The 18,865-nt window shown below is 37.5% G+C and overlaps 1 protein-coding gene across 2 annotated transcripts in view; it reads right to left on the minus strand.

Moving 5' to 3' along the window:
• UNC13B (unc-13 homolog B) overlaps positions 1 to 18,865 on the minus strand; it is a 214,242-nt gene that overhangs the window by 144,091 nt on the left and 51,286 nt on the right. For both annotated transcript variants that reach the window (XM_032635442.1, XM_032635443.1), the window contains exons 3-6: positions 17,779 to 17,878; positions 13,782 to 13,899; positions 12,503 to 12,626; positions 4,035 to 4,108 (exon numbers count right to left, since the gene is read on the minus strand). In XM_032635442.1, the coding sequence (XP_032491333.1) occupies positions 4,035 to 4,108; positions 12,503 to 12,626; positions 13,782 to 13,899; positions 17,779 to 17,878 (416 nt within the window). The remainder of the gene's footprint in view (positions 1 to 4,034; positions 4,109 to 12,502; positions 12,627 to 13,781; positions 13,900 to 17,778; positions 17,879 to 18,865) is intronic.

Genomic DNA, 18,865 nt, shown 5'->3' on the forward strand with positions numbered 1-18,865 from the left:
TCCCAGTTATACTCTAACCTCCCCAACACAACCCACCACTATCACCACCTAAAAACAGAGTACTGAAGCCATAGAAAGAAAGTTCTATAAAAGGGAGCCACATTAAGTTCAAGTCTTGAAGATGGACAAGATTTGGGAAGGCAAAACAAAAAGAAAAAGGTATAAACAAATTAACACAGGTACACAGAGTCTGGAAGAAAAAATGGCTTGGTTCAGAGCCCATTGGAGGATTGGGAAAACATAACTTGGTCTAGCAACTTGCAAATATAAGTTGCAAATATGAGTTTTCATCCTGACTCTGCCATTTATTAATAAATTGTAAGATTCTGGGCAAGACATATGAATGCTGGCATATAAATTTTCATGTATCATGACCAGAAGGACTTTAAATGAAAGGACAGTTCAATATCTGAAAATCTATTCATGCAATTCACCACACAAACAGACTAAAGGAGAAAAACTATGTGATCAAACAATGCAGAAAAGATCCTGATAAAATCCCTTACTTTTTCATGACAAAATATCTTAGAAAATCAGAAAGAAAATAGAATTTCCTTAATCTGATAAAGGGTACCTATCAAAATCTACAGCAAATATCATACTTCAAGATTTATGAAGCATTCCCCTTATAGTCAGGAAAAAGACAAGGCTTCCCCACTTTCACCATTAAAAATTACACAGGATGTTTTACACAATGAATTTTTAAAAATAAGTGGTCGCCAAAAACAAGGAAAGTCTGAGAAAATATTACAGCCAAGAGAAGCCGAAGGAGATATTACAACTAAATGTAACCCAGTGTCTGTTATGAGGTAATGGAACTGAAAAAACGCATGAAATAAAAACTAAGGAAATTTGAAAAAAAACTAAGGATTTTTATTTAATAAAACAAAATAAATAGAAATATAAAATATTAAATTTTAGTTAATAATAATATATCAATATTGGCTCATTAATTGTAATAAATGTACCATATTAATGTAAAATGTTAATAATAAGGAAAACTAGAGGGAGGGGGCGGGTAAGATGTGATATGGAAGCCCTCTCTACAAACTGCTTAATATTTAAGTCTGTTAATAAAAACATATGTAAAAATTTCACTTAAAAAATAAGACATAAGTATTGAAAAGAGATTAAAACTTATTATTCAAAGATGCAAAAACTAAAAAACCCAAAGGAATCTCTAAACTAGTAGAATTTATAAGAGTTGGTGAATAAGATCGATACTAAAAAAAAAAATTGAGTAGCATTGCCTTATATAGATAGCAATGACCTATTAGAAAGTGTAGTTTTTAAATATACCATTCACAATGATTAGGAATAAACCTAACAAAAGAAGTGTAAAAAGTGCATGGAGAAAATAGGTTTTCCTCCTAGAAGACTTCTCATCTTTTGATGCTTAACTATATTTATTAGGTTCCTGCTTATTGTCTGTCTCCTCCTATTTGATCCAAGAGGACATTGGTCTTTGTTTTAACTTCTGATGTATACCAAGCACCTACGACAGGGCCTGGTATACAGTGTTCAATAAGTTATCTGGTGAATAAACGACTAAATGAATGTCACCAATAAATGGACAAATGCAAATTTAAATGATAAAGCTCTAAACTCATTAAATTAGCACAAATTTTAAATTTGGCAATAACAAGTATCAGTAAGGACACACAGCAGCAGAAAAACTGGAATATAAATTGGTATAATTATTTTAGAGAACAACTTAGCAACATCTAGTAACGTTACACAGAGCACATTCCACAACAAAGCAATTCTATTTCCAGGTATATAGCCAGAGAATCTCCCATACATAAGCAGAGAGAAACAGGGTCAGAGATGTTCACTGAAGCATGCATTTATAATAGTGAAAACCTAATTTTCCATGAGTAGGAAAAGTAATAAATAGTGATACATTTCCACTCTGTCAAGTGGTAGATCCCTAGGCCAGTCTTGACCCAAGAGGCTGCTGTGAATGGCAACTGTTGCACACCATAAGAAAAAAAAAGATAAGATTCTACATTGTGTTTTTAAAATGGTTTTGCAGCAAGTATGACCAAATTTTGATAATCACTGAATCTTGGAGATAAGTGTACAGGTTTCATTTTACTAGTCCTTCAACTTTTATATTTGTTTAAAATTTTTTCATGATAAAAATAGAAAAAAGAAAGGAAGACGCTCCCACTAACCAAAGATGAGACGAGTTTAGTATCAAAAAGAATAAAGATTGCAATGGATTGAAACACAAATATATCAAAATCCATAAATTGATAATAATATGCCACTAAAAAAAAAGAAAACAACTCACTGGTCACCTTGAGAAGCTGCTTATGCAATACTCATTATTTTGAAAATTGCTAAAGAGAATGTTTTTCTTGCACGGACTTTATTTCAAGTGAACCAAATAGCTGATGAGGCAGACAAATCATAGATAATAAATGCTGAAGAGATGATAAAATTAGAAAATCATCATTGTGCAACCCTAATAAAATAATGATTATTATTTGCTGCTAAAACCATTAGGTAAAAGGCTTGTGGGATCACTTTAAAATGGATGAAATAGGCTGACACCAAGTTGAATCCACTGTGTAATTTTAACATCACTAAAAGAGAGGCAAGATATAATCTGCCTACAAAAGAAAAAAAAAAAAAAAGATATGTTGTGAAATCCTAATCCCCAGTACCTATGAATGTGACCTTATCTGGAAATAGCGTCTCTGCAGATATAATCAAGTCAATCCAATGACTGGTGCCCCCACAAAAATCAATGGAAATTTGATTTCCATTGAAATCAAACGTATTGTGAGGACAGGCAGACATAACCCAGGAAGGCATGTGATAGTGGAGACAGAGACTGAAATAATGTGTCTATAAGCCAAGGAACAGCAAAGACTGCTAGGAAGCACCAGAAAGTAGAAGAAAGGCATGGGAGAGCTTCTTCCTCAAAACCTCCAGAAGGAACTGATCCCACCAACACCTGATGTCAGAATTTTAGCCACCAGAACTGTGAGAGAATAAATTTCTGTTGCTGTAAGCCAACAGTATGTGGTACTTTTTTTGGCAGCCCTGGGAAACTAACACGCATCAAATCACTGCATTTTGGCTTCCTGTACTAACCTATGGATATTGACCATTAATTGACAAATCCAATGGCTCCACTTCATTACTCATCTTCTTTGCTCTCGGTAATATTTCACACTGTCAAGAATTTCTGCCTCAAAACTTTTTTTTTCCTTTGTTCCATAAACCTTTTTCTGGTTCTCCTACTCTCTCTTTCAGGCAGCTCTTTCTCAGTCTCTTTTGTTTCTCAGGATTCTACCTTTGATGTTTCCCAAGGTTTTGTCCTGTTCTTCAATACTCTTTCTACATACTTTACCTGAGTGAGCTCTTCTATTCCTATGACTTCAATTGCTACAAATATGTTGATAAATCCAAACTCTATACCCGACCTCATCATACCCTGAGCTTCAGATTCTCACATGAGGTTGCTTACCAGACGTTTCCTAACAGGTTGCTTACCAGACAAATTTTCTTATAGCCCAACATGCCCTAAAGTAAAAAAACTTATCTTTTCCCTCCACCACCACCAACAAAAACACTCCCCATTCTTGCTGGCTCAGGTTGAGTTGATTGTGTTCTATTCTGTGCACAAAACTCATCTCTGGAAATAAGTTAGGACAGCAGGACTAAGCAATGCAATAGTCTAAACATTCCTTAAAAAAGCACACAATAAGGATACATATCCAAAAATCTGGGAACAAGCAGGAAAAAAAGGCTTTTGCTCATCTGTGTAACAAGAGGACAGATTCCCTAGTATAAGCTTGCTCCCCAACAGTCTAGAGCCAGACTGGGGCCAATTCAGCCACTTCTGGGGGACAATGGGAAGAAAAGAAAAAGCAGATAGACCTTTCTAATAATAGGCAATCTTCTAGCTACCTTTTTTCTCTAATGCAGTTTAAATTCTTTCGTTCTTCAACATGTTCCTGGGTCGCTCCCTTAAAGCGTCCTATAAAGACACTCTTTACATTGTAAAAAACAGTTCCTACCTCATTGTCAGTTCCCAAGGCATTGATTTGCTCCAATTTGTAGGTCCAATATCTGGCTTCCTCCTCTGGGATATCTATCACAAAAAAGAAGAAACCACATTACCAGGCTGATAATTTAATCATAGGTTGATAATACTTTATTCAATCATACAATCTAAGTTAGAAGGGTGGTGGTAATGGACTAATTTTACTGATGGCTTGGTTCTTGCCATGAACATTATCTTGAATCTTCACAAAAACCAAAATAATATATTATTATTCCCAATGGATCAGAAGACTTAATATTGTTAAGATGTCAATACCTCCTAAAGTGATGGAAAGATTCAACACAGTCACTATTAAAATCCCAATTTTTTTTTTACAGAAATATAAAACCCCATCCATATGGAATCTCAACAGACCTCAAATACCCAAAATATTCTTGAAAAGGAAGAACAAAGCTAGAGGACTCATATTTCCTTATTTCAAAACCTATTAAAAAGCTATAGTAGGGCTTCCCTGGTGGCACAGTGGTTAAGAATCCGCCTGCCAATGCAGGGAACACAGGTTTGAGCCCTGGCCCAGGAAGACCCCACATGCCACAGAGCAACTAAGCCCATGCGCCACTACTACTGAGCCTGAGCTCTAGAGCCCGCGAGCCACAACTACTGAGCCCATGTGTCACAACTACTGAAGCCCACGTGCCTAGAGCCCATGCTCCGCAACAATAGAGGTCACAGCAATGAGAAGCCCGCACACTGCACTGAAGAAAAGCCCCTGCTTGACACAACTAGAGAAAGCCATGCACGGCAATGAAGAACCAAAGCAGCCAAAAATAAATAAATAAAATAAATTTTTTTTAAAAAGCTATAGTAAATCAAAACAGTATGCTACTGACATAAAGACAGACATATAGACCAATAAAAGAGAATAGAGAGCCCAGAAATAAGCCCTTACATATATGATCAAATGATTTTTTTCAAGGGTACCAAGAACATTCAATGGGGAAAAGTGTCCTTTCAAGAAATGGTGCTGGGACTTCCCTGGTGATGCAGTGGTTAAGAATCTGCCTGCCAATGCAGGCGACACTGGTTCAAGCCCTGGTCCGGGAAGATCTCACATGCTGCGGAGCAACTAAGCCCATTGCCACAACTACTGAGCCTGCGCTCTAGAGCCTGTGAGCCACAACTACTGAGCCCATATGCCACAACTACCAAAGCCCATGCGCCTAGAGCCCGTGCTCCGCAACAAGAGAAGCCACTGCAACAAGAAGCCCGTGCACCACAACAAGGAGTAGCCCCCACTCGCCACAACTAGAGGAGGCCCGTGCACAGAAACAAAGACCCAATGCAGCCAAAAATAAATAAATAAATTTATTTTTTAAAAAAAGAGAAATGGTGCTGGCACTACTAAATATAAAATGGACAGAAAATGGGGACCTGCTGTATAGCACAGGGAACTATGCTCAATATTTTGTGGTAACCTATGAGGGAAAAGAATCTGAAAAAGAACAGATGTCTATGTATTATAACTGGATCACTTTGCTATACACCTGAAACTGACACAACATAGTGGATCAACTATACCTGAATTAAAAATTCAAAAATAGGGCTTCCCTGGTGGCGCAGTGGTTGGGAGTCCGCCTGCCGATGCAGGGGACGCGGGTTCGTGCCCCGGTCCGGAAGATCCCACATGCCGCAGAGCGGCTGGGCCCATGAGCCATGGCCGCAGAGCCTGCGCGTCCGGAGCCTGCGCTCCGCAACGGGAGAGGCCACAACAGTGAGAGGCCCGCGTACCGCAAAAAAAAAAAAAAAAAAAAAAAAAAAAAAAAAAAAAAATTCAAAAATAAATAAAATCTTATTTAAAAAAAAATAAATTTTTTTTAAAAAAGAGAGAAAACATAGGCAGAACACTCTCTGACATAAATCACAGCAAGATCTTTTTTGATCCACCTCCTAGAATAATGAAAATAAAAACAAAAGGGAACTAATGAAACTTAAAAGCTCTCACAGCAAAGGAAACCATAAACAAAATGAAAAGACAACCCATAGAATGGGAGAAAATATTTGCAAACAAAGTGAGCAAGAAGGGATCAATCTCCAAAATATACCAACAGCTCATGCAGCTCAATATCAAAAAACAAACAACCCGATCAAAAAATGGGCAGAAGATCTAAATAGACATTTCTCCAAAGAAGACATACAGATGGCCAAGAGGCACATGAAAAGATGCTCAACATCGCTAATTATTACAGAAATGCAAATCAAAACCACAATGAGGTATCACCTCACACCAGTCAGAATGGCCATCATTAAGAAATCTACAAACAATAAATGCTGGAGAGGGTGTGGAGAAAAGGGAACCCTCCTACACTGTTGGTGGGAAAGTAACTTTGTACAGCCACTAACAGAGGTTCCTTAAAAAACTAAAAATAGAGCTACCATATGGTCCAGCAATCCCACGCCTGGGCATATACCTGGAGAAAACCATAATTCAAAAAGATATATGCACCCCAATGTTCATTGCAGCACTATTTACAATAGCCAGGACATGGAAGCAACCTAAATGTCTATCAACAGATGAATGGATAAAGAAGATGTGGTACATGTATACAATGGACTATTACTCAGCCATAAAAAAGAATGAAATAATGCCATTTGCAGCAAAATGGATGGACCTAGAGATTGTCATACTGAGTGAAGTCAGACAGAGAAAGACAAATATATGATATCACTTATATGTGGAATCTAAAAAACAAATGGTACAAATGAACCTATTTACAAAACAGAAATAGGGTCACAGATGTAGAAAACAAACTTATGGTTACTAATGGGGGAGGAGGGATAAATTGCGACATTGGGATTGACATATATATAAAATAGATAACTAATAAGGACCTACTATATAGCACAGGGAACGCTACTCAATAATCTGTAATGACCTATATGGGAAAAGAATCTAAAAAAGAGTGGATATATGTATATGTATAACTGATTCACTTTGCTGTACAGCAGAAACTAACACAACATTGTAAATCAACTATACTCCAATAAAAATTAATTTAAGAAAAATAAAGAAATGGTGCTAGGATAACTGAGTATCTACAATGCACAAAATGAAGGTGGACCCTTATTTAACATCATATAGAAAAATTAACTCAAAATGGATCAAAACCTAAATGCAAGACCCAAAACTGGAAAACTCTTAGAAAAAAACATAGGGCCCAAACTGCACAACACTGGATTTAGCAGTGATTTCTTGGATAGGACACCAAAGGCACAGGCAACAACAACAAAAAATAGACAAATTAGACTTCATTAAAATTAAAAACTTTTCTGCATCAAAAGACAGTATCAACAGAATGAAAAGGTAACCCACAGAATAGGAGAAAATATTTGCAAATCATAGATCTGATAAGGGATTAATCCCCAGAATATATAAAGAACTCCTAAAACTCAACAATAACAAAAACCCAATTCAAAAATGGGCAAAGGACTTGATAGATGTTTCTCCAAAGAAGATATAAAAATAGCCGAAAAGCACATAAAAAGATGCTCAATCATTAGGGAAATACAAGTCAAAACTACAATGAGATACCACTTCACACCCATTGGGATGGCTACTATCAAAAAAACAGGGAAAAAAACCCAAAAAAACAAAATAACAAGTGTTGGCGAGGATGTGGAGAAATTAGAACCCTCGTACACTGTTGGTGGGAGTGTAAAATGGTACAGCTACTATGGAGAACAGTATGATGATTCTTCAAAAAATTAAAAATAGAATTACCGTATGATCCAGAAATTCCACTTCTGGGTATGCACCCAAAAGAACTGAAAGCAGAATCTCAAAGAGATATTTGCATACCCATGTTCACAGCATTATTCATAATAGCTAAAATGTGGAAGCAACCTAAGTGCCCATCAATGAATGAACAGATAAGCAAAATGTGATATACAGATACTAGGGAATATCATTCAGTCGTAAAAAGGGAGCAAATTTTGACATACGCTACAGCATAGATGAACCTTGAGGATATTATGCTAAGTGAAATAAGCCAGTCACAAAAAAACAAATACTGTATGATTCCAATTGTATGAGGTACTTAGAGTAGTCAAAATTGGAGATAGAAAGTAGAATGGTGGTTGCCAGGGGCTGGGGGCAGAGGGGAATGGGGAGTTATTGTTTAATGGGTATAGAGTTTCAGTTTTGCAAGATGAAAAGAACTATGGATATGAATAGTGGTGATGGTTGCACAGCGTTATGAATGTATTCATACCACTGAACTGTATCTTTTAAATGGTTGAGATAGTTAATTTTATGTTACATGTATTTTACCACATTAAAAAAAGAGTAAAGAAAAATGGTACACATACCCTCATTGTATATATATAAGATGGACTATAACAACTTCCAAAAGAAAAATGCAACATCTTTTAAAAACATCAAATGTGGGCATCCCTGGTGGCACAGTAGTTAAGAATCCACTTGCCAGTGCAGGGGACACGGGTTCGAGCCCTGGTCCGGGAAGATCCCACATGCCGCGGAACAACTAAGCCTGTGCGCCACAACTACTGAGCCTGCACTCTAGAGCCCGTGCGCCACAACTACTGAAGCCCGTACGCCTAGAGCCTGTGCTTCACAACAAGCAAAGCCACCGCAATGAGAAACCCACACACCGCAAGGAAGAGTAGCTCCCACTCGTTGCAAGTAGAGAAAGCCCGAGTGCAGCAATGAAGACCCAACACAGCCAAAACGAAAGAAATAAAATAAAAATTTAAAAATCATAGTTGATTTGGCTCCAGAGCCTGGGCTTTTAATTTAAACTGTAATATATTTAACCACTCCTCTTGTTAGGTACTTAGATTGTTCAAAGTTTGTACTGTTATAAATAGTACTGCAATAAACATCCTTGTAGCTCTGTATTTTTCTCCTTAAAACTATTTTGAGGGGTGAGGTAGTAATACATGCACAATGGTTTAAAAAGTTACTCAGGGAAAATTAGGTCTCCCTCACAAATCAGTTATCTTTCTTTCTTATAGGCTACCACAATTAATACTTTCTCGTATATCGTTCCAGGGGCAGTCTTTGAATCTATAAGCATATATGTAGACCCCCAACCCCTATTAAAAACACAAATAGTAGCATATTCTAACACATTCACTGTCCCTTGCTGTTTTCTACTTAACAATGTATCTTGGTGAATTTGTTCTACATCAGAACGTATAGACTGCAGCAGAGCAGCTCTTCCTCCTCTCTCACTTATTTTCAACAAGTGCAAAGTAAACCATTTTATGGCTGAGGAGTGCTGTACAAATTAGGTAGTAAATTTCTTGAAGATTTTATTATAAGACTTTGAAATATTGCCACCAATTGCTGAAGAGCGGTTTGAGGGGAAGGAGGTGAAATTTTGGATAGGAGGGACAAAGGAGAAAGGACTGTATTTGATTCCTTCATGTGGATTACTAAAAAGTGTACCTGTTTAAATGTCACCAAAGTTGACCTGATCCATATTTTGTCTCAGTGTTTCTCTTTTGTGCTGAATATATGGGTACGTTTGATTTTCTTTTTTAATTTTTATTATTTTTTTTTGCCAAATCAGAAAAATAAATACCATTTAAAGTCTCTAGAAATGGTCCTAAGAGCACACAGCAAATGAAGAAATATATATTCAAGAAAATCTACTACAACTTTAAGAATAGCCAATTTCTGCTGTATTTGAACCAAGACCCATCCCCACCCACCCCCCTCCCGATTCAACAAGACAGAAACTCCGTTCCAGACTAGTATAGCTGAGAACACAGCATTAAGAATACAAGCAACTAAGCCACAAGCAAGAACTCCAATTGCTTTTCTCTTCACCTGCAACTTGGCTACAGACACCCAAGAAAGTCTTCTTTTATATTTTTCTGAAGTAATAGTTGCTCTGAGTTTAGTTATTTCTGAGCTTACTGGAAAATCATGCCATTTTTGCTCAATTCACCATAAGGTACAAGATATAAATAGACTGAAATCATAAGACAGCAGCAACAACAATAGTATACATGAATATCAGTAAACAGTCAAAATTAAAACTGAATAAAGTTAAATTAGACAAGATACCAACATTTAAAAATTGGGAAATTACAGGGGCTCCCTGGTGGCACAGTGGTTGAGAGTCCGCCTGCCGATGCAGGGGACACAGGTTCGTGCCCCGACCCGGGAGGATCCCACATGCCGCGGAGCGGCTGGGCCCGTAAGCCATGGCCACTGAGCCTGCGCGTCCGGAGCCTGTCCTCCACAACGGGAGAGGCCACAACAGTGAGAGGCCCGCATACCACAAAAAAAAAAAAAAAATTGGGAAATTACAAAATGTTGGCAAAGATATGCAGAAAAGAGACACCTGAGACATAGTTGGCAGAAATATAAACTGGTACAATCTTTTTTTTTTAACACAAGCAACTTGGCAGTACTAGGAAGAATAACGATACACATACCTTGTGACCTATTCTTTATTTAATTAATTTTTATTAGAGTATAGTTGGTTTACAATGTTGTGTTAGTTTCTACTGTACAGCAAAATGAATCAGCTATACATATACATATATCCCCTCTTTTTTGGATTTCCTTCCTTTTAGGTCCCCAGAGTAGACTTGCCTGTGCTTTACGCAGTATGTTTTCATTAGTTATCTCTTATACATAGTATCAGTAGTGTGTATATGTCAATCCCAATCTCCCAATTCCTCCCACCTGCCCTGCTTTCCACCTTGGTATCCATACTGTTTGTTCTCTACGTCTGTGTCTCTATTTCTGCTTTGCAAATAAGATCATCTATACCATTTTTCTAGATTACACATATATGCATTAATATACGATATTTGTTTTTCTCTTTCTTTCTGACTTACTTCACTCCGTATGACACTCTCTAGGTCCAACCACATCTCTACAAATGACCCAATTTCGTTCCTTTTTATGGCTGAGTAATATTCCATCGTATACATGTACCACATCCTCTTTATCCATTCCTCTATTGATGGACATTTAGGTTGCTTCCATGTCCTGGCTATTTTAAGTAGTGCTGCAATGAACATTGGGGTGCATGTGTTGTTTTGAATTATGGTTTTCTCTGGGTATATGACCAGTAGTGGGATTGGTGGGTCATAGGGTAGTTCTATTTTTAGTTTTTTAAGGAACCTCCATACTGTTCTCCATAGTGGCTGTACCAATCTTCTTTCCCATCAACAGTGTAGGAAGCTTCCCTTTTCTCCACACCCTCTCCATTATTTCTTGTTTGTAGATTTGACCTATTCCTTAAATTCTACTTTAAGGAATTTATCCTAGATTCATAAATGGGCATAGATAAAGCTGTTCGTTACAGTGGTATATAAAAAAAAACTGGAAACAACCTACATGTCAATCAATAAAGGATTGCAAAAAAAAAAAAAAGGATTGGTTAGATAACTTATGATATAAAGCAGCTGTTGAGATCAGCAAGATAGATCTTAAAGTATAGCATGAAATGATGTCCAAGATAATATGCTTTAGTTTATACAATACTATCACCATATATAGTATATAGAGTATGACCCAAATTTTGTCAAAATAAATTTCTAGAGAAGAAATTTCTTGTGCCTAAACCAAGACACAAGAAAGTTAACAGTGATTTATTTCTGGGGAATGCAAAGGAGGTCAAAAGAAGGAGGAAGAGAAACTTAACTTTTTATCCATGTACATTTCCATGCTATTTGAATTTTTATAAGGAACATGTATTTTTGTGTGATTTTTTTCTTTTTTCTTTTTTTGGCTGTGTTGGGTCTTCATTGCTGCGTCGGCTTTCTCTAGTTGTGTTGAGTCGGGGCTACTCTTCGTTGTGGTGCATGGGCTACTCATTGCAGTGGCTTCTCTTGTTGCGGACTACAGGCTCTAGGTGCAGGCTCAGTAGTTGTGGCTCGCAGGCTCTAGAGCACAGGCTCAGTAGTTGCAGCGCACGGGCTTAGTTGCTCCACAGCACGTGGGATCTTCCCGGACCAGGGCTAGAACCCTGTCCCCTGAGTTGGCAAGTGGATTCTTAACCACTGAGCCACCAGGGAAGCCCTTTTTGTGTGATTTTTTAAATTACTTTGCAAATTACTATTCTATTTATTAGTGCTATTTTAATGCTTAAATTAACAAATCACAAGGTATATATTCACTTCAAGGCAATAAATGTCAAAATATTATCAAAAGAATAAATCATTGATATTCTCTGATAAGCAGGTATTTTATTATAATAAATAGTTATAAGAAACTAAATGACTTGAAAAGAATGCTTTCAGTGTGGATTCTTTAATGAGCACCATTCTAGAGTCTACTTTGCACATTCCTGAGCTAGGTGTTACAGGGAATGGAGTGGAAGACAGAATGCCCTGAAAGGATATGGCTGACAAAAGACACAGTAAGAAAACAACTAACAAACAATTTCAAACAATGTGGTAAAAAGTATTAAATGTTTTTTAAAATCTAATCAGACTCACCAAAAGGCAACTCAAATCTTGTATCCAGCAAAATTTTATGGGGAGTTGGGTTTTTAGTTCCACAGATCTCATCATCTTTCATTAATGTCTCTGCCTCCAACGTGGACCATTCCCCAGGCCCTTCCTAGAAAAGAGACCTAAGATTAAACTTCACTCTTTCATGACTCCCCTCTCGGTTAAAGGGCCAGGTCTTTTTCTCTCATTTTCCTTGTCAGAGAGCTTCTGAGGGCCATTCACATATCCTAATGAGGCAAACACATCAGAGTCACCACCTGCCTCTGCTGTATGTGGCTTCTGTTCTCCCTCTTTGGTGGGAGAGCAGCTTTCACTGTGCTCAGCTTTCTGCCAGCCCACCGAGGACAGAATTTCCAGAGTGCTAAACTCAAAAGCAAAGCATCTCCATGGATCAATATTTAATCTGTACAATACTTAATGACTATGTCACTTAATGTGTCACTATTTCTAATCACTAAAGAGCTAGTAACATGGCTAGTTAAGTTGACCTGAACTGGGACCACAGTGAAAATATTCAAAGTGAGTGTCATAGGGAAATTATGCTGAGTTATGTTCTAATCTGGTAAAGTGGAGTGGAAATTCAGTCTTGAAAATAGTGTATTAAGACAAGTGTGATTACCAATTGCCAAGCCTGTAGTTCCTTAAACTCTGTTAGGGTTATATGTGGAAGAAGGAAGACTGAAATCAGGTCCCTGGGATAGGTGACTCAAAGAGCTGGCTGAGGAAGTTTAATGGGACTCCTCTCAGAACAGTGTCTTAGAGGGAATGCAGAAGCCACAGGTATCCTAGATCTCTCTCTCTCTCTCTCTCTCTCTCTCTCTCTCTCTCTCTCTCTCTCTCCCTCACTCACACACACACACACACACACACTCTCTCTCTCTCTCTCTCTCTCTCTCTCTCTCTCTCTCCCTCCCTCCCCCCCCCACCCCTCTCTCCCCCTCCCTCACACTCCCCTCCTTCACCCTGCTGATCCCACCCACCCCACCACCACCACCACACACACACAGAGTACTCAGAAGGGCCTATCTACCTGATAAGGCTAAATAGGTACTCTGGCACCTCTGAGTTAAGTCACAGGGCAGAGGGAAGGCCTTAGATAAAATCCCCTGAACCTCTCGGTGACATTAGGATGGTTTTATGTCCTCTAATTAGAAAGGGGGCAGAGAAATCTGAGATATATGGATGAACATTAGCTGAATGGAGCTAGGATGTGGAGAAGCAAGGGCTAGAACCCTACCTCCAAATGGGCAATGCACTGACTGACCTCATCTGACTGACGAATTGTCTTCAGTGCAATCCACACAGTCCCCACCATGGTGTCCCAGATCAGTCCTTTGTTCCATACTTCCACACTTAGACCCAGGTCCAGACGACTAATCTCACTGAAGGAAAGAAGAAAGCCCTTTTTTAGAAAACCAGGTAATATGAAAGAAACATCTACATCTCCTGTTTTGCTAAACCTTGAGTATGTCCTGATCAGGATCCTGTCATCAGGGAAAAATCAAAATGTCCCTAATCCTGCAACCACTCTTTAGGTTCCCAGAGACCTATGTAGGGTATGCACAGAAAAATGCCTCTGTCAGTCTGTCCCCTCTCCTTTGGAGCTACAATCATTGTTAGACTAATACAGTTTCACAAGAACAATGAAGCCAAGCAATGAGGGCATTACTGCCAGGAATGTCTGCCTACAATCTCCAAACTTAAGCAACAGTTTTATATGTTTTATTGTAATACTAGCACTGCCTGCAACTTATACCTCTGGATACAGGGAACTATGAGGAAAAAGCAAGTCTTCTTTATGACAAATATGAAAGGGAATCCAAGCAAAAGTAAAAGGGCCCATTAGAAGATCTAAGTTTGATGGGAACATGTGGTCAGAGGCAGGTGAGGGACACTGGAGTGTGCTAGTTCATTATCAGTTAAAGCAGGTACTGTCACTGATAAACAAAATGATCACAGGATAATGATAAACACAATGATTTTCCTGTAATAATAACTAGGAAAAATTATTTAAAAAGAAATTATTCCAGGGAGCCAGGTGACCACTAAGCAAAAGCAGTGTCATACATGGAAGAATATCAGCTTGGAAGGGCTAACTCAAAAATAATTATGGACTTAAGGTGAAACAAGCAAACGCTTATGTTAATGCTAAAAACATTCTCCAGAAAGCTCTTATGGAAACACAAGGTTATTTGAGGGGAAATGCAAGAAAGATGAGAAAAGGCCAATTCCAGCAGGAAAAGCAGAAAGGTATTCTCAGGAAAACAACAGCTATTCATCACATGTAGAAGTTTCAAGTTTGTGCTTTCGAGATAGCTTGGCTTCCCTGTTGTACTATTAAGATACATGTTCTCAGATTCACTAGTTTGGGATGTGGCCTTATAGCCATAAAATTCATATCAAGTGTGTTGAAAACAAGTGAAGCAAGCAAATTTGCCCCTTTTATATAAATACAGCAGAACAGAAAAGTACTGAGTTCATTTTTTTCATTTATGTTTACTGACATGTACAATTCATATGGCTTGGTACATTGGGGAAGACACACAATATAGGACCTAGCTCCCATCTCTAAAAACTTCCAAGCTATCTGGAGAGCTGTTCAAAACCAAAAAGTAGGTGACCAAACCCAGCCACTATGTTAGGGCATTCACAGTGGGGAAGCTGAGCTTTTGGCACACAGTTTCATTCAGCCTAATTAACTGATTAGCCTTGGAAAAATATATGTAACAACCCCAAATCTTTTGAATCTGGAAAAGAAAAATTGCTTGGGGATACATATACAATATTCCCAAAGCAAGTCTTAAATAGCGTCTCAAGCCAATAGCTAAAAGAAACAGCCAGAGGTCTTTCTTTACAGCTTGACTTGGACAGATAAAGAAGAAAATCTGTTCTTCAGGGAACTCTGGGGAATAAAGCCCAAACAATGAGGATATTTTCTGTGAGAAATCTCTTATCTACATCTGCTCAAATGGCCCAACTAAGAGAAGTCTGAGAGCTCTGTTTATGCCTCATCCCCAGAGCTCTGGGGAAGTTCCTGTTCTGTTAACTCAATCAACAGTATATGTGCACACATGTATACAAGATTCTGAGCTAGGCAAATTCACAGTAAGTGAAGATGCCCTCCTTGCCCCTAAGAAATGAACAATCTAGTCCTGGAAATAAGACAAAGAAATACTAAAGATAAATGAGAAGTTCCAAAATGAATATTAGATACTACCACATAATACATTAGGGAGGGAAAAAAAAAAGGAGAAAGGGGAACAAGTGACCAGCAATGGAGCTACCAGTGACAGAAGAGCAGGATAGGAGGAATAAGGAATAGGAGCAGTAAGGTGGATAATGTAGCTAATAAAACCTGTGTAGAAGGAGAGAGGACAAAATTCACACAGCATCTCAAGGTGGGGGACAGAAGAAAAGTCACACATATCACAATAGGGTTGAAAGAGTAAGTGCTATGGGAAACTGGAAAATAAACAAGTAAGAATAAAGCTACTATGCTGATGAGAGACTGCAGAAGGTTGATATGTTTCACATGCTGGGAACAGTTATAACAGCGAGTGATTATTAGAGCCAACTGGAAATCAAAAGAAAGCAGGATTGCTAAGTTTATATACCACAGCCAGAACTGTGGTATGGCTAACAGGGAAGAGACTTGAAAAAACTCTTCATAGTTGACTTTACACGAGTGAAGAAAAAACAAATGGTCTCACTCTGATGTCAATATAACAGATAGGAATAAATGAGGTTCATAATCTTGAGAGAGGGGCAACCAGTGAGAAATCTGACACCACTAGCCTCTTCTTGAAGCCCCAGTTCTTCAGCTTCCATGACACTACTATCTCGTTTCTCCTTCTTGCTCTCTGTTCACTCCTTCCTAATCCTCTTTGTCCCCTCTTTAAATGCTGGTGCTCTCCAGGCTCTACCCAAGGCCCTTTTCTCACCCAACACACTCTCCCTAAGCTTTCTCATCTATGCCTATGGCTTCAACTGACCAAAATATTTCTCCAACCCAGGCTTCCATGAGTACCAGGTTCAAGTTTTAACTTATCTTCTGTAACTTTCTTCTTACCTGTCCTGTAAGAACTTCAAATATAAGCTTGTTCATAACTGATATATTATTATCTCCTATCCTAATGAGTAGCTCACCACTCACCCAATCATCCAAGACAAGTCTTGGTTCTACCTCAACATCTTCTATCCATCCTTTTCTATCTATCCTTCTGTTACTGTCTTAGCCCAAACCCTCACAGTCTTAACCTTTAACTATTATAATAAAGTTTCCTAAATGGTACTATAAGCAGCAATATATTAAAAGCCCAGAGGATTGGAATGTTTCCCCATAAAAAGAGTCATCCTATGTCTGAGATGGACTATAAAACTCGCAAAGCAATTTCACTTCAATCACAAATTTCACTGCAATTTTAATACATTTTCTTGGTTGACCCCCTTGTGCCCACCTTCCCAAAAAATAAGCATAACCTTGTAAGCAAGAGTAGACCTTTACAGATAAGGAAACTGACACTCAGAGAAGCTAAGTGATTTGGTCAGCCCTTCAAAATGATATTGTACATTTTTGTTCCCTTTCCTAGAGCAGAAAAAAAAAATTGCTGAAATTTAAGAGGAAAAAAGGAAATAGCAAGTTTTTAAAGCCAGAGCTTACAATCATAATATACTAAATTTTGTGTCATATGCAAGCAATTCTACTAATATTTACTCATTTTTATTAATTAGATGAAGGTAGAACATTTTACTCCGTAAAGCAAAAGGATTATAAGCACAGACATCCTCATCTTCGAAAGCAGGTGACTTGGAAACACAAACACAGTCCTCACATGCATAACCACATTCCTTCAAGAAGCCTTCTGAGAATCAAAGAAAGATTAAGTTAGGTTTAATATCATGCTCAGTATGTTATACTATACCTAATTCTGACCACTAGGAAAATCTGACTAGGTAGTGTTTTCACCCATGTAAACTGAGCGTTTACTTGAATTCATAATTCGCCTCTGAAAATAGATTACAAATTGGGAGACAACAAAACTGTAGATGTACTTTACCTACCACACACCTCATTTGTTCCTTTCTCTAGTTTTCAAAAAGAATATTTAACATGCTATTAAAATGTTTTTTAATATTTAACGTATTTTATAAGTCTTAGATATACACAAAATCTTCAGCCTCTACTTGTTTAATCCAATGTGATTACCTTGGAAATATTGTCAAATATTATAGGCATGCTGCTGCTGCTGCAAAGTACTTACAACATAAAATCTTGTTCCCAGGAAGGTTGATCGCCACGGACTGCTACAGTTGTGCTCTTCACATTTTGCACTTTCAGGGTCACATATGTGTTAAATTTGTCTTTGAAAAAATGCAAACCAAAGATACAATACTTAGTGCTCAGATGGTTATCCAGTCTCACAAAACCCTTGGAATTAAGTAATGTCCATATTACAGTATATATAAGAAAAAATGGAATTATATATTGTACAATATAGCATCATTCTAAGCAGAGAGGTACAGAAAAATTAGAAAACACATTCTATTCTCAAAAGCATAATCTACAATAGTGTTTTTCAAATTTAAGGACTATATTTTATATTTGACCAGTAGATACATATATACACACATATAAACAAAAACAAAAGCTTTATGAAATACAAGATGTGATACATTGATATTTTTATTATAATTTTTAAAATATTAATAACTAACTAAATTGACTTTATAGCCCACCTGCAGTTTGAAAAAATAATAATCTAATTGATCTTACAGGAAAGATAAGATATGCAAATTAATAAAATGTATAAAGAAATAAGTACCACAGAGAAAGCAAAAAAGTGCTAAAGGAAGGCAGAAGAGGAAAGAGTTACCTCTATTTGTTTACAGGGACAAGAATTGAGGAAAAATCCTCATAAAGGAAACAGATTTCAAGCTTGATCTATTCACCCTGGCCTAAAGCACAACTTACATTAAAAAAATATATATTATCACAGAGTCAGAAAAAGGAAATTCTCTAACCTGAGAGTATAAATTGAGTACCAAACAAAGGTAAGCGGCCTGGATCTCAAAACTCAGAAATCTGACCTAAGACTTAACACAGCACATTTTGTTACTTCCTTTGTATCAGTCATGATGAGGGACACTGAATTGAGAGTTCACTTCTCTATGTAAGAAGTTAATCATAATTTTATAAAATGAAAAAAAACAGACTATCATTTTTGACTCATCAAATTACCAAAGATTGCTTAAAACAATTACCTGTGTTAGAGGTGTGAGAAGATGGGCACTGTCATGCACTTCTAGCAGAAAGTAAATCTTTCTCTTAAGTATCATAAAAAACTATGC

This window comes from Phocoena sinus, chromosome 6 (assembly GCF_008692025.1).
Source record: "Phocoena sinus isolate mPhoSin1 chromosome 6, mPhoSin1.pri, whole genome shotgun sequence".
Taxonomy (NCBI): Eukaryota; Metazoa; Chordata; class Mammalia; order Artiodactyla; family Phocoenidae; genus Phocoena; species Phocoena sinus.